The sequence below is a fragment of the Camponotus vicinus genome, unplaced genomic scaffold (assembly GCF_025532165.1).
Source record: "Camponotus vicinus isolate PSW18456_S1 unplaced genomic scaffold, iyCamVici1.0 SCAF_6, whole genome shotgun sequence".
Lineage (NCBI taxonomy): Eukaryota > Metazoa > Arthropoda > Insecta > Hymenoptera > Formicidae > Camponotus > Camponotus vicinus.
The window spans coordinates 8353383-8374364 of NW_028141978.1; the positions used below are offsets into that span (position 1 = coordinate 8353383).

The 20982-nt window shown below is 30.8% G+C and overlaps 1 protein-coding gene across 3 annotated transcripts in view; it reads left to right on the top strand.

Moving 5' to 3' along the window:
* LOC145973848 (uncharacterized) overlaps window positions 1-20982 on the top strand; it is a 56250-nt gene that overhangs the window by 12156 nt on the left and 23112 nt on the right. For all 3 annotated transcript variants that reach the window (XM_083103448.1, XM_083103449.1, XM_083103451.1), the window contains exon 2: window positions 9526-9586. In XM_083103448.1, coding sequence (XP_082959574.1) covers window positions 9553-9586 — 34 coding nt within the window. In that variant the 5' untranslated portion in view covers window positions 9526-9552. The remainder of the gene's footprint in view (window positions 1-9525; window positions 9587-20982) is intronic.

A 20982-nucleotide genomic window follows, 5' to 3' on the forward strand; every position in this document is an offset into this window, starting at 1 on the left:
GTTTGTGGTTTAGAGAATGAAGCAGATATGAATGATGCAGATATGTATATTTTATACGTAAATGCGAAAAGATATATTAACCACACAATGACATTTCTACTTTAGCAGTCTCTTTCAAGCAATGGTGTAAATTGCGAGATAATGTCAAGGCATCAATATAAATTAGATTTTTTATATGAAACATTTGCGCCTACATTATATTTCATGATTTTTTTTGCCGAAATAATTTTATTGTACAGCATATCATTTATTGGTCGGACTAATAATCTCGCCAATAGTAATAAATAGGGGAAATAAATCCTTTTAAATCTGTTTTTTGGAGAAAGATGAAAAGAGATGGAAATATATGAATTAAAAAATGAGAAGAGATGAAAATATATGTTAATAAATTTTTAATTTATATGTTAATAAGTTTCAATAAAAACTTTGGATTAATAGAATTGATATATTTTAATCGACTTTTTTTATATCAAAGATCTCTTTTTTCTTACGAAAGTAGTCTCAAAATAATAAAATCCTTGCGAATAAAATGACATAATGACGATCTTGCGTTAAGATGCATTTCACGTAACGGTTAATAAAAAAGGATGTCGCGCTATTTATCGTGCATTGTGACGGGCAAAGATCTTTGGTCGGTGGCTACTGTCGACCGCGGGAACGTTTTAATATAGCGAATGACATAGCTCGTTACGGCCACGCGGAAGCCGCAAAAAAAGAGCAAATACAATCGGTTAACGGGACGGTGAACGTTTAGAGAGAATGTACGTAGCTATATCGATAGCACCGACTTGGTACTCCATTGCGATATAATATTGGAGATCGATTTGATCGGTCAACCATGAAAACGCCACGTTTGCGAAGAAATGATCTTTCACGCGTGGCGCTACAATATTTTCATTTATTTCAAATTTTCTCCAGAGACATTAAAAATATCGAAATAACGAGAAAAATGACACTACACGTTATTTTCAAAGATTGGTGCAATTAGAGATGTAAAAAATTTTAATAGAAAGAAAACATATTTGACTTTTTTCATTGTTTTTCTAATATTATTTTTCTTCATATTTTTTGTTGAATAAAAAAAATAAAATTCTTATGTTTCTTTAATTTATCTTTTTTCGTAAGAAATTTTAACAAATTAATGAGATTTTTGCGCAAATTACAACAAGCACGACATGATTCGAACATTTTTCAGAAATAAATACATAAAGAAAATTTTTATTATACATTTAATTGAAAAAATCATCCGAATTATGTCATGTTTGGTATTTTAAGATTTTGAAAATCTTATTAATTTATTAAAATTGTTTTCAAAAAGTTCAAATAAAAAATAAAAAGATTAGTTTTTTAAATAAGATGTTTATATTTGTGAATTGCAAATGGACAAAAGAAGATTGTAAGAGATTAGTATTCTTTAATGATAGTAAAGATATTAAAAATAAAATAAATAAGTGAAATAAATAAAATTTTGAAAAAAGAACTTGCTTTTTTCGCAAATATAGAAGAACAGTATGAGAAAAAAATTTAGTTTTTTTTTCTATTTACATCTCTAGTATAATGGTGATTTATAATCATTATATGCAGCGAAATTTAAAATCAATACAGATATTTATACACATCAATACAGATAATATTAAACATAGGATATATAATTATAAATGCTAATTTGGAGTCCTCGTGAGTCGTTATTTACAGTAACATAATTAAGGACGGTGATTGACCTGGAGGATTTTTCATGATCTTTTTTCTTGTCCATTCATCTAAGACTAGAATCATCATTATCCGGGATCTGGAGCAGCGCTTGATTTATGGATCCACGGATAAATCACGATTCTCTCCGCTGCCGCGACGGTGAGATTTTCTCGGGAGATACAGCACCGGCACGTATGTTGCATCCGTTAAATGCGGTCGTTAACGCAGTTAAAGCCAGAACGCGTACGCGGAAAGGAAAGAGCCGAGCAATTTTTAGGAGCCGGCGGAAAATATGATTCCCGTTTTGTTATATTGGTCGTAGCTCCAAGCGCGATTTATCGCGCCCGAAATATTGCGTAACCACTCATTATCTTACACTGACGAGAGCCGATCGTGGCGGAGGGGGAACCGTATAATTGGGCCCTTACGTAAAGACCGTAGGAAAGTTCGGTATTAATTCCCGCGGAGGCGGAGAATCGCGTACGGCGATTCTCCGCAGTTTCGGCCGCCGGTTTCGCATGAGGATATCGTAAATCTCTTTCGTAGAGCCGCGATGAAAAGGATGCAATCAAGTACCAGGGTTATTGCGAGCGTGCACCTCTCACACAACTATTTACTCACAATTATTTTATAGGTTAAAGTAAATTTTTGAATAAAAATGTAAATTATAAGTTTTAAAAAATAAAATATGTGAATGGAAAAAAAATGAGAAAAAATAAAAATTAATGAAATTTAGTAATCAATATTATCAATAAATAATTATTTAAATATTAATAATATTATATATCATAAATTAAATATTAAATATTTAATAAACATTTATTACTTATATATCTATATAATCATATTATTAAACATTAATGTAAAATAAATTATTAATATTCAAATAAATTATTAATAACTTAAAAAAAATTAGAGAAATATAAATTAATAATAACGTAAGATTAAAATTAAATAAAATATTATAAAAATTAAAATATTATAAATAATTAAATACTTATTAAAATATATTATTAATTTTTAGTATAAATAATTATTAATAATTAAATTTATATATCTTACAACGAAGTCAAATTGCCTGATTAATTACCATCTTTCCTTTACGTGTGATTGTTCACAAAAGGATACACTGCGTATCAGATGGCTTTTGAATACATCCCAGAATTCACACATCCGATTCTTTGAGGAAGTTAAATCGTGCATCTAAATCTCGGCCGTTATCTCGATAGGAAATTCGTAACTTCCCGCTAATCCAGAAAAGGGATAAAGTACCAGGTCCAGATCACATCGAGTATCGGATACGATCGACACGCGAATCTCCGGTCGAATTTCCGGGCGATCCGAAACGCGGAAATTGAAGTGTAATTGGAAATCGATCCTATGTAATGCCGAAACGCGTAATCGTCCAAGTAAATCGCCAGAAGACAGTGAAATCCATTTTTTTGGGGATATTGCTGGCCGGAACAATATATAATATTTTCGATTTATTATATATTTAAATCCGCACAATACATGCTTTTTTATATTTTATACACATTGCTTTTAATCTTTAATTATTCCTTATTAATTATTTTCTAATCGAAAAAATACCTAATTATTTTCTTATCAAAGAAACGCTATTCCTCGATTTTTATCTCGATATGTGGAGTCGAATCGTAGAAAGAAGCGTGCAAAAGGGAATAAATGATCGAATCAGTTTAGAAAGTTCAGGATGCACTCACGAGGAATCGTCTTCTTCTCGTTTTCTCGTTCGGGCTTGCGATGAATGCGCAATCCAACTCTGTCTTAATCCAAGCTGTCACGGCCAGCGAATAATCCCCCGATAAAATTGCCGCGTGAAAGACTACATTGTTTCGCGGCGTTCGTTTATGTAATCGGAGAATTATTGTCATTATTATTTGGGGTTTGATTTGCCTCGGCGATATTGTCTCGATCAGTGCGGACTGAGTTGCAATCAAAGTCGGGTAATGAGGACGCTTTGAACTCTCTATCGTAATCTGATGATGGAAGTAACATGATTGAAGGATCGATTCGATCTACAACAATTGTCTCGTCAATGAATTAGCATATGGAGATCTTTGAGAAATTTGAGAGATATATACATGCGTTATGCAGTATATTTTATATAAGATTATTACAAAAAATCAATACTTCATATATCTCTATAATAATTCCTATCATCTTTTCATATCTTACTAGAAAAAAAAAAAATTTTTACATTTTTAATTAATCTCAACACTATATTCCAGTTATTTTTTATTTTTCAGCTTTCTTGATAAAAACTTCTTTTATTTCTGCACTTTGTTTATTTCTTTACAAATATTAAAATTTTCACAATAATTAATACAAATATTAATATATCCATCTAATAAAACATTATATTTTTTAATAAATTAATTATTAATAATAATAATATTAATAGTAATAATTAATTGTCTTAAAAAATTATTAGAGATTTACAAAAAAAGCATCACTTGGCGGGTAATGATCATTAGCTCGACATTTCTTTGAGATCGACCAAGTCTTCCTCATGTCGAGGAATCGGGGAGGAATAATTTATTCCGATCGTGACATTCCGTAGGTAAACCGAGCGGTTTCGTTTTCATCCCAATGCGATTTAGGAGAATGTAAAGTATCTTAAAAGCAATACTATTCCGACGACGTAAATGGTAAATGCAATTCACTAACGTGAAGAATAAGCGTGCACATGCGATAAAAGATAATTGCATTGTCGTAAATCGAATCACGTTAGCCTCTTCGCATTTTCTTTCACTTTTCATATTGCATTCATTCCCATAAGAGGTTGATGAGATTTTTGCTGAACATAAATTCATCCAAAATCAATTATGCGATATTTTTTTCTTATTTTATATAGCGAGAATATTTCGCTGTATCTAAGCACTTGAATTTTCTACTCTCGGAGAAAAGATGGAATCTGCGATTTTAATGTATGCAGAACGCGACATTGCGGGCGATTTCGAATTCGCTTTCTTCTGCGTAAAATTAGAATCGACAGATTGAAGACTACTAATTAGAAACAAGGGAATGGTTAGCTTCCTAACATCTTAGTGCTTAACTAATGATAAAAGTTATAGTTTTCGTCGTTTATTTTTTTCATGCAGCGAATTATCTCATCTTGTGTGTGAACTAGTATCATTCTATTATATATTTATTCTATTGTATATTATATATTTTATGGAAAATTCTTTATTATATATTATAAATTATAAATAAATGGATTAAAAATTTTATTTAATTGCGAGTGCAAGTGGTAATGCAAAATTAAGGGACTTTTCTCTTTTGGCCTGAAAGGATTTTTACGATTCTTTCTTTTTTCTTTTTTTTTTAACTATTGATTCTAAATTTTGTACATTTATTACATATGCAGGGTGTTTAGGGCAATCTCTTCCCAAAAAAAAGCTTATCTCGAGAGCTTTTCAAAACACTATAATAAAGTATTTTTTCATTGAGTACTTTTCGAGTTATGAAATAATCTCTTAATTTTACATAAACCATAAAATATCTAGTAAAATATTCATTTTTCGATTATCTTATCTTAATACTTTTATGTACAAAATAATGAGAGGAATCAATTGGTGTAAAGAAAACACATAATTGTTTCGAAGAAAAAATATGTAATTTGCAATTAACAATTACATTTTTTTTTCGAAACAATTATGTATTTTCTTTATACCAATTGATTCCTCTCATTATTTTGTACATAAAAGGATTAAGATAAGATAATCGAAAAATGAATATTTTACTGGATATTTTTTATGGTTTATGTAAAATTAAGAGATTATTTCAAGCCTCATAATTCGAAAAATACTCAATGAAAAAATACTTTATTATAGTGTTTTGAAAAGCTCTCGAGGTAAGCTACAAGTGCTTTTTTGGGGGAAAGATTGCCCTGTATATTGAATATATAATTATAATTAAAATATAAATTGCTTAAAAAATCAATTAATTTAAAGAATATAAAACAAAGATGAAGACGCTCCCAAAAAAAATTGTTTTGCAGTGTGCAAAGTTGCTCAATTCAAGATCTGAAGCGAAAGAAATAGAAAGGATTTTACTTAATAAAACGGACATATCTTGGATTCTAAAAAAATTGAAAATTCATAAAATGACGTCATTTAGTAAATTTTGAATTTTCTCTTCATCAAAAAATCAGATTTTATCACAGCAGGGAAATAGTAATTTTTTAAACTTCGAGAATTCCGAGGTATATACTCTAAATAGACGAATATTAAGTAATAAGACGTATATTTGTGGGCAGTCGATCCGGTGCAATTGATCATGAATCGGCCGCGAAATCCGGTCTGACTAAAGGTGCGGCCGATCGTCTCCTCGATATGCATACATGCATATCGCGCGATACGGAATCGGGGAAAGTCTCGTTCTCGCTGTGGAAACGAGAGCCATGTGCCGAGGGCCGATGTGCCGATTTTACGTAAGGTGAAAATATATCGTCTCTCTTAGGAATCGCGAGAGGAAAGTGCACCTAAACTGAACAGAAACGCTTTTTATGAATCGCACGTAAATAGCACGCGCATCGCATGTAATGACACACCGTATATATTATTTACACATGACAGTTTGTTGTTGAAAAAAAAATGACATAAGAGAGAGTTAAAAATTCGACATATTTTTATTTAAATAAATAAGTAATTAAAAAGAGAAAAAGTTGATTTGCTATGCATTGTTTGCAGAAAATCATGCATGTAATCACGATGAGTGGAAAATCGTAAGCAAAGAACCTGATAGTATTATTAATATTTTCGATCCACGTATGTTTATAGCACCGCTATAACGTGATTGATTTACTCCAAGAGGTGCGTTCTCAACCGGTCGATCGTAGAGCAAGAGCATGATGAGCCTCGCTATTTTTTCCGATTTAATGATCGCGTACATACCATACGGGTAGAGTTTAAACGGCTAAATGAATATCTCGAGTCGACCAACAAACTGTAATACGTACGCCTTCGCGAAGGAAGGCTGAGTGAATAAATCTCAGTTCGAGAATGATTGAATCGCACCGTCATTCATTACTGCCACGTAAAACATATCGAAGAAGTGCACCGATTGCAACTATGTTATCGACTCCATTTATCGAATGACGGCCACGATTCGTTATGATAAATGGGCATCTGATAAACGTCACGCTACTTTTACATTGCAATAAAGCGCACAGCGTAAAAAGTGCGCCGCAGCTGCGCGCTTGTGCAATTCGACCTTGAAGCTATTTGAATTTTCTACATCAGAAAATGTCTCAAAAGTATTAATATCTTTCAAAAAACGTGATATCTGAAATTATGTAGAAAATGAGAGACAAGTGTAGAAAACTTATAAAAGTAAAATTTAAATATTACTTAATTCTCTCTTCTTTTTTTTCTCTAATTTAAATATTTTTATTTTCTAGCAGTGAAATATTAGATTCCACTCCTATCAAAACACGCCAAGATGATTTATATAGATATTTATATAGATGCTTAAATTAATATTTATCGTGAAAGTTTTGAAAATTTTGATTCATTCTGACTAATTTGCAAGAATTATTATGATTTATATATGTAAGAAACACTTTCGAGAGATTTAGATTTTTTAAAGTTATTTTGATATATTGAGAAATGTTTAAAAAAAATAGCAAAGAGAATTAAGATAATTTCTACAGAGGCTTATACATGTATAATAGAAAAGATTCATAAATAAGAAATTAAAATCATTTTTATGAAAGTGAAATAAAGAAAATATACATGTCATATATATGGATATGAAGCTAGAAACAAGAAAGCATTAATACGATTTAATAAACAGTTCTCTTTCAATATATTATTCAATAACTTATTCATGATAAACTTTATGAAATAATTAAAAAAAATGTTCTTATTGAAATGTTTGCAAGAATTGTAGGCAATTCCCATATATTGTTCGCTCCAAATGAATATTATATTTTGTTCTAGATAATTCCTGATTTTGTTTTTTGATAATTTTGATAATTTTAATTGCGAACGAATAGACCAAACATTACATACGTTATAAATAAATTTTGACGCTCTCTTACTTGTTTCAATAATAAAAAATTAGCAATTTTAAAATAAAAATTTATTTTTATCTCTGTACTTTATTAATTACATAAAAAAATGATTATACATAATAGATGCACTTTACTATTATATAAAAAATGATTATACATAAAAAAAAATAGTTATAAATTCAAATAAATATCCGTGGTGTCTATAATAATAAACCATAAATCATGCTTAAAAACTAACATGTTACATTATTAATATTTTTTCTACGAAGAATTGACATATCTAAATCAAGCGATCTTAATGAAAATAATTAGAAGAGCAATCGCGCGTGCACGCGCTGGTCTAAAAGTAACGAATGAACAAAGAGAAAGTTATGTTGCGCAATGAAACGAATATCTTAATTGCTGTTAAAAATTTTCATAGAACGAGAAAAGTTATTAACGTTCGAGTGGATCTTCGGCAAGGTACTCACCGATCCGTAGGATCCGGATAATAATTTTCCCTCGCTTTCTCGAGTAAGTAACATGCGTTTTTCGACTATGTAATTAGTGCGTTCGCAAATAATTCAGGTCGCCAGAAATCCGTACGGCTGTTTCTTCGACGATGGATAAAACTACCGTTATAACACGCTTGACCTGAATTATTTTCTGCAATGCGAACGGCCATTGTTCCGATGGACTTTCTTCCGTATGCACGCGCGATCTTACTCTTCATTTGTTGCACGTACGAAATGACGGAATCAACAAAATAGGACAGTGCAAATAGAAATCCAACACGTGGACGGACAATTTTTTTTGACGATATCGAAGCTATCTGACTTGAATTTAATGATTGTCGCGCTTCTTTCAAATTTTTAATTGCTAAATAAATAAGAAGACATAAAGCTCGAGAATAAATAGATTTAATTTGAAAAATGTCTTTTTGTTTGGGGCAATTTTAATATTAATTTTAATATTAAATGCAAATTAACTTGCTTGTGTTGTAATGCAATAAATATTTATAAAGTTAAAAAGAATTAATCAAATTATCGTTTGATTCCAATAAAATTATGAGACCTACAGGGCATTAGTCGAATGGTTTTTTAATTGCGTTTCCGACTATATCTCCAAGGACTTTCGTTCGCCGCAAAAAATTGCTCAACTTACACTTAATTAGTAGGCAGATAATTAATTAATACTAGGGGGTATTTTCGATCGATATATGCGGCATCGAGATATCAGACTGCGGCATTTCCTTTCGTTTCAGCGAAGCTTCCAGACAAATATTGACACACCAACCATGTTGGTGGAGTTGTCACACATCCTTTGAAGCTACTGACCGTCCGCAAGAGCACACAAAGAGTCTCCGGCGGGAAGAGTTTATTTGCCTCAGTTATTCTTTTACGCCTCCGAGCGATTTAGTAGCAATTAGCGTAGCTCGTTATTATGTTATTATCCTCTAAGAGTAAATTGCTAGAACGACATTAGCGTTTTGTCGTTGACTTTTATTTCGTCTTTTATTTCCAACCTTATGCTCAATGTATCGGATATTTTCTCTTTTCATTTACGAAAAGATCTTATTTATTCATTATGTATTATTAAAAATATAAATGTATATATTCTCGCATTCTACTTAATATTTATAAATGTATTAAATAACTCAATGTAATTTATAGGCAGAGTAATTAAATTATACGGCTAATTAATTTTTTGTACTTCATGTTCATAAATATTTAATATTTATAAAATATTTAATCTCTAATTCTTTCTTTAAGAACTATTTCAAGAAAATTAATTCTATCTATTCTTTTTTCTTTCAGGCTGAAGAAATCAATCATATTGTAGCCATGAACCTCGCGCTGCATGGATTTTTGCTGCAGGGTAAGTTTTGCAGTTCTCTCTATGAATTAAATTAATGAGCGAATAAATTGATATTGGAATAATAATGAATAAAACGCAAACTTTATTTATTATCCAACTTTTGTACATTTATGAATATAAATTTATTGAGTATAAAGAAAGAAATAGAGATGTAGAGTTTATTAAAAATATAAAATATTTTTTCAAAATATCCTCTTAGGCAAAATATCGATGAAATATAATTAAAATATAGGATGAAATAATATTTAGTTAGGAGATTAAATTATTTGTCACTAATTTTTCGCTTCCACACTTTGCAACTTTATTAGTTGACTTTACCACTTACACTTGACTCACCCTCGTATTCGTATGCAGACGACATTTTTCCCGGTCATCCTTCGCGGGGGCAGGATGCATAAAACTCGGCGCGTCCCACGATAAAATCAGTCTCCGTCGTTTCCGAGGATTAACTTAGCGCGGATTAACTCGTGATCGACAATCGTCCTCGAGAAACGCCCAACTCGCTAACTGGGTTTTCGTGCCGAGACCAAGGTGTTTCCTACGTGAACGTAAACAGGCAGCTAGAGTAATCGGCTGGTACGGTTCGGGAATCGCGAATGAATCACGAGAGGGGAAGAGCAATGTGAAACACCGCGAGAATCGCGAATGAATCTCCTCGCGCAAGACAACAGGGTATTCGTTCCCTGGAAAAATATGAAAAACCTGGAATTCTTTTTGTATTGGATTTTTTTGTATTTGGAAAAATCAGAGAATCCTCATGGAATTTTATTGAAACTCGCGAAATTAAAAAAAAAAATTTCTCTTTAATAATTTTGCATTTATATTGCAAGTAAATTATGTGTGTTTAAAATAACTTATAAATATCTATTTATCTTTATTTATATATTATATCTTAACAAAATATTGAATATGCAGTATATATTTTTTATTGTAATTTATAATAATAAAAAATGAAAATATTATGCAAGTGAAAAATCTTAAGAATGTTATTTTTTTTTCAATAATATCTTCACAAATTTAAAACTTAAGAGGTTTTATATTTTTCTTTCGTAGTGAATGTCATAGTGAAATTTATTTTAGAAAGTTGTATAAAAAAATTTAAAATAATCTTTCGAATTTGCTAAATTTTGAACAAAAATATTTAAAAGGAAATTTGTAAGGAATTTTTTTATAAGATTTGAATAGACACTCGAGAAATGTGAATATTAATATCATAAAGATATATAAATAAAAAGTGTTTGTTCAGGAATCCAGATCGTGAAATTGATCTTCGTGAAGGAAATTGAAACTCAATACGGAGCTCATCGATACTCATCGCAAAGTTTGCGATTTTATCGCTTGCCGACGAATCATAAGATACAAATTCAGTCATTTTCTTCTCCCCAACGTGTAATATAGACTCTGATTTACGTTGACTTAAGCAAAAGAAGTCTTATACGACGAAATAATTTTCAAGGGCTGAGCAATAGCTGTCGTAGCGAAATCACGTTAAGGTAAGAGTATAGTTGAACGTGTAAATTTATGCGAGGATTATAGTAAAGGAACGCACGGCAATCAATACCGAGAGTCAGAGGACAAAAAGATAATACGACATACCACAGGCATTTTGTATAAATCGTATAAGCGCCTCATCAGATTGCCAGCTGAGACCACGAAGTATAAAATGGAAATCCCACATGTTTTCACACGTCGCGTATCTGCAGGGCAGAATGAGATAGACATTTTGAAAGCATAATTAATAGAATTTTTAAAAATACAAAATAATGCAATGAATTCTTCTTTTGAAGACAAGCTATTATTTTGAATTCGTTGAAAAAATATAATTTTTATATAAAAATGAAATTATATTTAAAACTAATATAATTTTTAATATTTATTAATTAATTTTATAATATAATTTTTGTATAAAAATGAAATTATATTTAAGTCTTCTTCTATATTTCATAAATGATAATTTATTACTTGTAATCGTGAAAAAAATCTCTTGATTTGTCCTACGTATCGTTAAATTAATCATAGACTTGGCGTTATAGAGACGGTCATTTAATTCTTCCTAAATTCTTCTTGATGCTAGATAAATAAAGGTTGGAATCAAACGCCTACATTTTGCTAATATGGGCTCGTAATAATCGAGACGAGTCGGCTGTATGACGCATCGAGCAGATATATGTACGATTCTACACGTTCCGCATAAAAGATACTGTCTATTGAAACCCCGACGACGACGGAATGCGGCCTCGTGGGATATCCATGCAAGAAACGTATGCATCGCGGTCGAAACACGTGGGATGTCCGAGCATCATCCACTTGTTTGTGCGTTTTATTGTAGCTCGCTTCTCCTACAGGAAAATTTTCTTTGACAATTTACGAACTTCCGTCCGCTAAGACGCCATGCAACTTTGTTTGACAAATCTTAACTTTAATCTTACTAAAAGAGAGAGAGGTAAAAAGAGATAATTAAAAATCAAATAGTAGAAAAATCATTTTTAGTTTTTATTCAAATGTTTTAGAAACATTTTATTCTTTAATGCAGTTAATCTAAAAATCATATGTAATTTATTAAAATTTAGGGAAAAATTTATAAAGAGAAATTATGTTTTGAAACAGCGAAATTCTTTCTGTTACGTGATTATGATTCAATCGCATTACACAGATAAATTTGCAGAAAAGCAGGCAAAATATATCATTATCTCCGTAAATTTCATTTATGTTTTTCTTTAATTAATATGTATGCGTTATTTAATTTCCCCTTTCCGCATATTTTCCGACATTTTACACCGAGTCGTTGCATAAAATTTCAGATTTATAATTGATCCAAGTTTCCCATGTATTCCAGTACTTTCGAATTGCGGAAGAGACTTAAAAATATACAATTTTACTTGCACATTTCTCAATTGTAGTATCGTATTAATTAAATATAGTCGAAATTTTGCAAATGATCTCTAAATATTAAACACATACATGGCAAGAAAAACCTCACGAGGTCACAAATCGATTATAATAAATATAAAAATGAAATGGGACGAGAAGAAATGGGCAATAAACGTGGAGTTCATCTATCGGAGAAACGCGAAAAGTATTATACAAAGATATGAAAGAGATGGTTCACGCAAAAAGTCGTTTTGCATTTTCAGCCCACGCAAAAGACGGCGGCAAGATAAAAAGAGGAGAGAGACAGGCCACGCACTTCTCTCAATCTTTACTTTAAGTTAAAACATACCAAGTTAAGGAGGTCAAATAGTTGGCGAGAAAAGACACAGCCGGTTGCTCATCTCGTAGACGGAGATCGATCGCTACCCAATCATTCTTGCGTTTAACACCTGCGAGGGCGTTCGTTGATGGAAACTCGTTTGCCCGCAGGTACGAAGAAAGTTGCCGTTTACTGTGAAGCATATTGGTAACTCGCATCGCGAAAATAAATAGAAAATAAATGCGGAAAACACGCAAAGTATTTGCGCCAGCAAAATCATTTACGATTCCGTTATGTGACGTATTTTATTATACAGCGACAATATTAATCTAGTAAAAAACATTATTTCTTGACAATTGAAATTTTATTTTACCAGTTTTTATACCAGTACAATAAAATTTGAAGTAATCGTTTAATAAAATGCCATTTAATGAAAGTTGTTTAGTCTTCTTCTGGAAGCCCCGTGACGCGCTTATGTCATTTCTCATTGATATTATTCCTTATTACTTATGCAATTATGTAACAGTTAGATTAGAAGGTGAAGAGGTAGGAAAAATAATTAATCTTCAGTAGAAATATAAATATAAAAAAGAAAGAGAGAAAATGTTTTATTTTTTAAATTTTGCTTTTTTTGTAAATATTTAACATCTTTATATATATTTTGATTATTGCAAATTAATTATTTTCATTTCTTTCGATTTTTTAGATTAAACTAATCATTATTTTAAATGTAGATCGCATGCCAATTGGTTATATAGTAATGTTATGTAATTACTATTTTTAATTAGTTAAATTTTCTAAAAACAAATAAACATTGAATTTGAATGAATTATTTTTATCGTAGATATAAAACCATATTTGATAATTTTTAAAAATATATTTTAGACTATTTTAATATGATAAAAAATTAAAGCTCTGATATTTTTAAGTAATTTTTTTTTTAAATTATTTTAATAGATTAATGAAATTTTTACGAATCAACCACGATATCAAACACGATATAATTTTTAATTAGATGTAATAAGAAAACATTTGTTATACATCTAACTGAAAATTATTCGAAAATTATTCATGTGTTTGATGTGTTTAATTTGTCGCAAAAGTCTCATTAATTCATTAAAATTACTTTCTAAAAAAGATAAATTAATATCGTAAGAATTTTAATTTTTTTTATTATACAATATTAACAAAAAATATGAAGAAAAATAATATTATATTAAAAAAAATAAAATTTGTTTTTTCTTTTCAATGAAAAAAGAAAAGATTTCTTTACATCTCTAATCTTAAGGCTTCTATCTCCTGTCAGTTAATCGCGCGAATATAAGTTTACGTGTTACTACAATGATGCGAAGATGAATTTCTTTTTTATGTAATTCTGTGCAATCTTCAATACTTTTTTCATTTGACGTACAATGCAAATGATTGGCTTTCACTTCGTTCATGTTCGATCGGATTGCAATACGCAATAATTGAAAATTCACATTCATTCTGTGAACGCAGACATCTGATTCGAACACAACGATTGTCGTTGTACCTGAATTAGCGTCACATTCAAATAAGAAACGTTCAATTGAAATATATACGTAATTTCGAAAATGTATACATAATTTTTTACTTCATACAATCGTCTCGTTATTTTTATAAAAATTTTACTTTATTTAATTTTATTATTAAAATTTTACTTTATTTAATTTAATTTAATTTTATTATTCGCAGAGAGAAATAAAATTAAATAGATGTTAAATAAAGAGACATTAAATTTATAAGTCGCGAATTTTAATGGCATGTAATGGTGAATAATTATTACTTTACTAATGTCGTAATATTATCTTTTTTTATGGAATGTGTATGCAATGCATTCTCGTAACAGGCACCGGATAGATCTGCAAAAATCGAGAGCCAACATGGTTACATTGATACGAGTTATCGTCTGATCGCGTTGATACATATTTTCTCGAACTTATTTTTCTTTTTCTCTTTCTCTTTCTCTCGTAATGTTCCTCTCCCTCTTTTCCTCTCCCTCTCTCTTTCGGTGTCTCACTTTTCTTCTTACGTAATCGCGTAACTCCGGCGCAAGGATGCGGTTAGACCTTTCGAAGCGTGTCTCTCTTGGTGCCGATGTCACGTAAGCACACATTAGTCAGTCACGATCTTAATTTCACTCTGTCACGTGGTCGGACAATTATCGTATACTGTCGCTCACGCACTTTTCGGCAGCCTCTTATCTCGGACAAGGTTTAAAATCGAGAGACTAAAAGTGATCGATGATGCACTATTCGAAATGAATATTTTGCATTATATTCGTTTTAGTAATTCATTTTACCAGTTCAAGTTTAGCTTAGTAATTTACAGTTGTCATGTAAGAAGTTAAAAATATTTTTTAGCGGCACGCAATTTTAATTAAATTCATTAAGATAATTAAATTAATCAGAATTTGATTAGAATTTGAAGTGGTTTTAAGTGGACAAATATTCAAGCAGCTGATATATTTAGAATAAAAGAAAGATAAAGAATATAAACTTGTGTTTTAATTATTCAAATTCACTTGAAGCATTATAAAAATATTTTATCGATATCGTATAAATACTGAATCCCTTACTTTCATAGAAAAAATATATTCAAAATAAAATGTCTTTTAAGACTAATATGAATCATATAACATGAATGATTTAAAGCAAATTTTAAACCGACGGTTATTGCAAAATAATTTTTTTTTAATTCGATTTAAAGAAAGAAAATAATTTGTCGAAATTATGGAGATGTGGAACAGTGCTAAACAAAATCGAAAATCTTATAGAAATATTTCTCGTACGAGAAAACCTTTTACAACTCTAGTCAAAAGAAAATAGTCGCGAAAACTCTCGCTTTTATCGATCTTTTAAATAAGTATCTGTATATAAATAATGATTTTTATATAAATAATGTATATAAATAATGAATTTATTGATAGATATAATTTATGATTTCAAACTGCGAAAACTGATACTAAAGATAAAGTTAGATAATGAATATGTATAACAAAGTTGAGCGATACAAATGTATATAAATGAAATGTTTCCCGACACCTTCGTCCACTATACTTTCTTTTCTTAAATGTAGGTCAATCGACTCAATCCGTAAAACGCGTTCTTAGGTTGCGGTAGCAACGCCCAGGTATCTTTGCGAAATAATAATTGTGGTGAAAGAGTTTCTCTTATATTCGCCAATAAAAAATTTTTTAACGTTACACATCTCATTATTGCAAATATTAGGTAGCAAAGCATAAATATCTATAATAATCTGTTCGAATAAAATGCGTGTGCGCTTGGCTTAGTTTTTTAAATTAAAATTTATTAAATATAATTCGTAATAATGTATCATTTTTAGGAAACAATTGATGACTAGCTGTCTTTCTCAAGACACTTATAAGTTTATAAGCGACAAAAAAATATTTAGAAAAAATATTTAGAAAAAAATATTTTTCCACGAAAGAAAGAGAATGAACTTCTCCTTTCTTGAATGTCAATCACGTCGCATGGTATCCTCAATATGGCTCGGGATATCTATAACTAACTACGGATATCTATCTGCGTGCACATGTGTCGACTAGATATGAGCATGCATCTTCTTCGTCAGGTATTCTTTTCAGCGATTTTTCGAACAAACAGGCGGAGAATTTAAATCTAGGAAATTACGAAAAATGAACAATTAATCTCTGATTTTAAAAATTAAATATCTAATCTTGTAAAATTAATTTCCTTTTTAATATTTTCTATAATCAATTGACATGCGGTAAAAAGAAATTACAACCGAATTTTTATTTAAAAATAGGAAAATAAAAGCTTAAATAAAATAATTTTTGAAATAATTGAGACTTGAAAATTTTACAAAGAGTTATTTATATTATTTTTTAAACTGGAATTGAGAATTTATAATCACGCGATTTCACGAACTATTTAATAAATTTCCATCCTCTCTCTCTCTCTATTCTCAAGCTGGGAGCGCTGCAGGAAGCTGCATGAACGGAAATGCTGCGCGTCCGTCTTCTCCTGTTGATTATAATTAATATCCGTCGACACGGCAATACAATGTAGCTTCTTTCACCGAGGCTTCGAACTTTGCATGCAGCGACCTTTTCTCTTTCCCGCCTTTCCCTTCAAAATTTCTCTCATCGCTTCTCGATGCAACAGCGATGCAATATAATTGCAGAGAGGAGAGACAAAACTGTTAAATAAAGCGGCAATTATTAATAAAAAAAAAATATTCGTTATGTATAATATAATTTTTATAGAAAAGTTCAATTTTAAGCAGGAAGAAATTATCTACTGAATTCTAATAAAAGTGGTTTTTAATTTTATTATTATTACATCTGAAAAAAATTAACGAAGTTTGCAGTTATATACTCATCATTATTGCAATTCGATTTGGAAGCTTTATCAAAGTTCGGATATCCGTTCATTCTTAATCTATGCTTTCGATAGCGAGAGGAAAAGGTCGTTGCCCTCACACGCGCATTTCGAGATTGTATTTTTATCCCTGTGCACTTACATGCGCGAAACCACAACCGCGGAAAGGCTATTTCTTTTCACGTTTTTCTCCTTGTAACGTAATGTTATTGACTCCCGGGCTCTCGTTATTATAACCAGGGAAAAGTTGCGCCTTAAACGCGTCCTTGTCTTGCGCGCGCGCGCGCGCCATTACCGGGAGATTAATTTCAATTTTTGCATTCCGGTCACACTGGCCGGTTTGTAATATCCTGCGGCCGTTATTTATACTTCCATTGAAATTCCGAGACATTTTTTAGCATATTTGACTAATTGCCTAGCGCTTATATCACCGCGAGATTTCAACTATTACACACGATCTAAAAATTCTACTTTTAATCAATTCTTTCGAGGCTTCAATATGATTACTAAATGATGCGTGTATACAGGGTGTATCAGGTCAATCTCTTCCCAAAAAATGTTCTTGTAGCTTATCTCTAGAGCTTTTCAAAACACTATAATAAAGTATTTTTTCATCGAGTACTTGTCGAGTACTTGTCGAGTACTTGTCGAGTACTTGTAAATAATCTCTTAATTTTACATAAACCATAAAATATTTAGTAAAATATTCATTTTTCGATTATCTTACCTTAATACTTTTATGTACGAAATAATGAGAGGAATCAATTAGTGTAAGGAAAATACATAATTGTTCGAAAAAAAATATGTAATTGTTAATTACAAATTACATATTTTTTCTTCGAAGCAATTATGTATTTTCCTTACACCAATTGATTCCTCTCATTATTTTGTACATAAAAGTATAAAGATAAGATAATCGAAAAATGAATATTTTACTAGATATTTTATGGTTTATGTAAAAATGAAGAAATTATTTCAAGCCTCATAACTCGAAAAGTACTCGATGAAAAAATACTTTATTATAGTGTTTTAAAAAGCTCTCGAGGTAAGCTAGAAGTGCTTTTTTTGGGGAAGAGATTGCCCTGACACCCTGTATATTGTTGTATATTTTACTTTATTTCTCTAAATGTATGTAGTTTTTAAAAATTGTTTCACTCATAACATCTAGTGATTGACAGGCTATAAAATCCTGAATAAAGAAATGAATTAATAATTCATATATTACTTTTTAAAATTTCTCTTGGAAGGAAAATATTCGCTTTTAAAGATTTTATACGCTTTCCATCGAATACATTTCAGATTTCTAAACGCAAATTGATCATTCGGATAAGTGTACCATCTATGGGAAATTCTCGACGAAACACACACGAACAATAAGAAGCTATGCAAATTTTTATTGTGTGTGCAAAACTGAATTCATAAAAAGTGAAATATATGGCGTCACGTATCAATAGTCCCGGGAAAGAAGACTATCCAATTAATATCCCCTTTTGAAGCATGAACAATTCTAATTAATGCATAATGCCCGAAAGAAAGACAATAGAGTCTTCTTTCATGCACAATTTCGCCGCTTATTATTAGTTGCTCTCTTTTTTTTTCTTTCACGGAAACAGGTAGTCTTTGTTTTTCATCTCATGATCGGTGCCGTGAAAACTACCAGACGATTATTATCGATTTTAATAAAGGATGCGATATAGAGTCAGATTTGACTTCAAAAAAATAAAAAAAAGGATGATAAAACGACTCAGTGTATGTATAAATTTTATAAAAAAATCACTTAATATTTTTCATATATTTACGAAGTAATGTTTAAAAAGAATCGTGAAAAAAGATCTCTCGATCTGTCGCTCTCATTTATGGAAATTGCATGCTACTTGAAGTTTAAGAAATGAGACACACTTCGTGAATTAATACGCGCGAGAAATCTCTTTTACGCGAGAAATACGATGATTGTAACGAGAGAGAAGATGAAAGAAAACCGCGTGAATTTAAAACGAAAGTGAAAATTAAAAATTGACAGAAAACGCCCATGTGTGTTAGCCTCGCCTTTCACGTTTTTTTACAGCTTAATCTCGTGTATTTTTTTGCAACACGCGCGACAACGGCGTATTTTTGTGCGATATCAGCAAAATTTCGCAATTCACCGGTTAAAATAACGTCGTTTTCACGCTATTTCCTGAGAACTATTTGCACGGCGCGTTGACATGCGGTTAATGGAAGGGTTTCCCTTTATAGAGCATGCGATGTGTAAAGGAGTCAGTCGAAGCCGCGTGAAATGCGGGGAAAAATACATCGATTACAATGAAAATTGCACTACCACGTGCATACCGCACCACGTGCGTATCACGCTCGTTTTCTCGTTTCCTCGCGAACGAACCGTTTCCTTAAAAGGCGCATTAACCTTTCGCGAGCCTAAATTACCGTGTTCCTTCGTAACAGATTTTATTTCACTATAAATTCCGTTCTTTCCGAGTTTATCGATTAACATACGAAGAAGCAGAATAGGAAAAATAATTTCCGCATGTTATAGACTTGTTAAAACAACATGTACTATGCAAGAAGAATCATTTTGAAGAGCTATCATATCAAACAATCGATATCAAGCAACTGAGATTACTGCAGCAAAAATTAATAAAATTAAAATAAAATTAATAAAATAATCAAATAAAATTAATATAATTGTAAAATAATGATAAAATAATGTAATAAAGTAATGTAAATAATTATAAAAGTATTGTAAAATAATTTGAATAAATTTTGAATAAATTTTGCCTCAATATTTTGTTTTATTATTCCCATCATTTTTAATCTGTTCTTTATAATGCGCTTTATAATGCAGCGTGTAATGATGATCGAAGAAATGAACGGTCAAGAAGTAGCGCGAGGAACAATGACAGATACGATGCGAAGGACATTCCGTCGAAAGGGAGTGTCTAGAGTGTATGCAGTTATAAAAATCCACTTCCTCTACTATAAGATAAACTCTCGCGACCGGCTTTTCGCGCACTGCTTGCTTATAGAAACGATCGATTTCACATAACTTTTCGTAATTAAAGCAAATCGAAATGTATGACTCGGAGCAGTCGCGCGACTTTCACGTATGTCGATTTATTGGGCGCTCGTTGCATATGTTACATATTACATTATCATGGAATTAAATAATGAGGATAAGCATATATTTATAATTACTGAATAAATTTTAAAAATGATATTTTGCATTTTAACAAGTCAGACTATCGATAAAATTTTTTCCATGGAATATTTTGGATTAAAATTTATGCGAATCGATGTTAATATTTTGACAATTGTGTTTTCATTGTGCAGTTGTCACGATCAATAATTCCCGAGTGTTTTTACAAGATTTCGCGATTAATGTCACACGATAATAACTCGAGAGGCAAATAATCGGGTGATTTTTCTCACCAGATGAAGATTAATCACCGCGTCTACGTCTTGACAAAATGGCGGGGTATTTGCATATGCAATTGACGCATTTTGCACACGATTGTTTATCCAACAGTAACGCGTTGAATGGGTTTTCTCGGAAGACGCAACCTCATATGTCATTCATTTCATCAGTCATTGAATGAGACGTTTGTATCGTCACGTGCCTGTCGGAAAAGTCAACAATATTTTATTATAAATCGTCGCTGTCGAACGAAATGCAATAAATTAAATGGATAAATTTTGATAAGGATTGTAACAAAGTTATTATATAAATCAATTATAAAGTAAGTTTTATTAAATTTTAATTTTCTTTTCTTTTTGTCGCTTTGATAACTATTTGACATCATATATTTTTACGTGGAATAAATAAATCG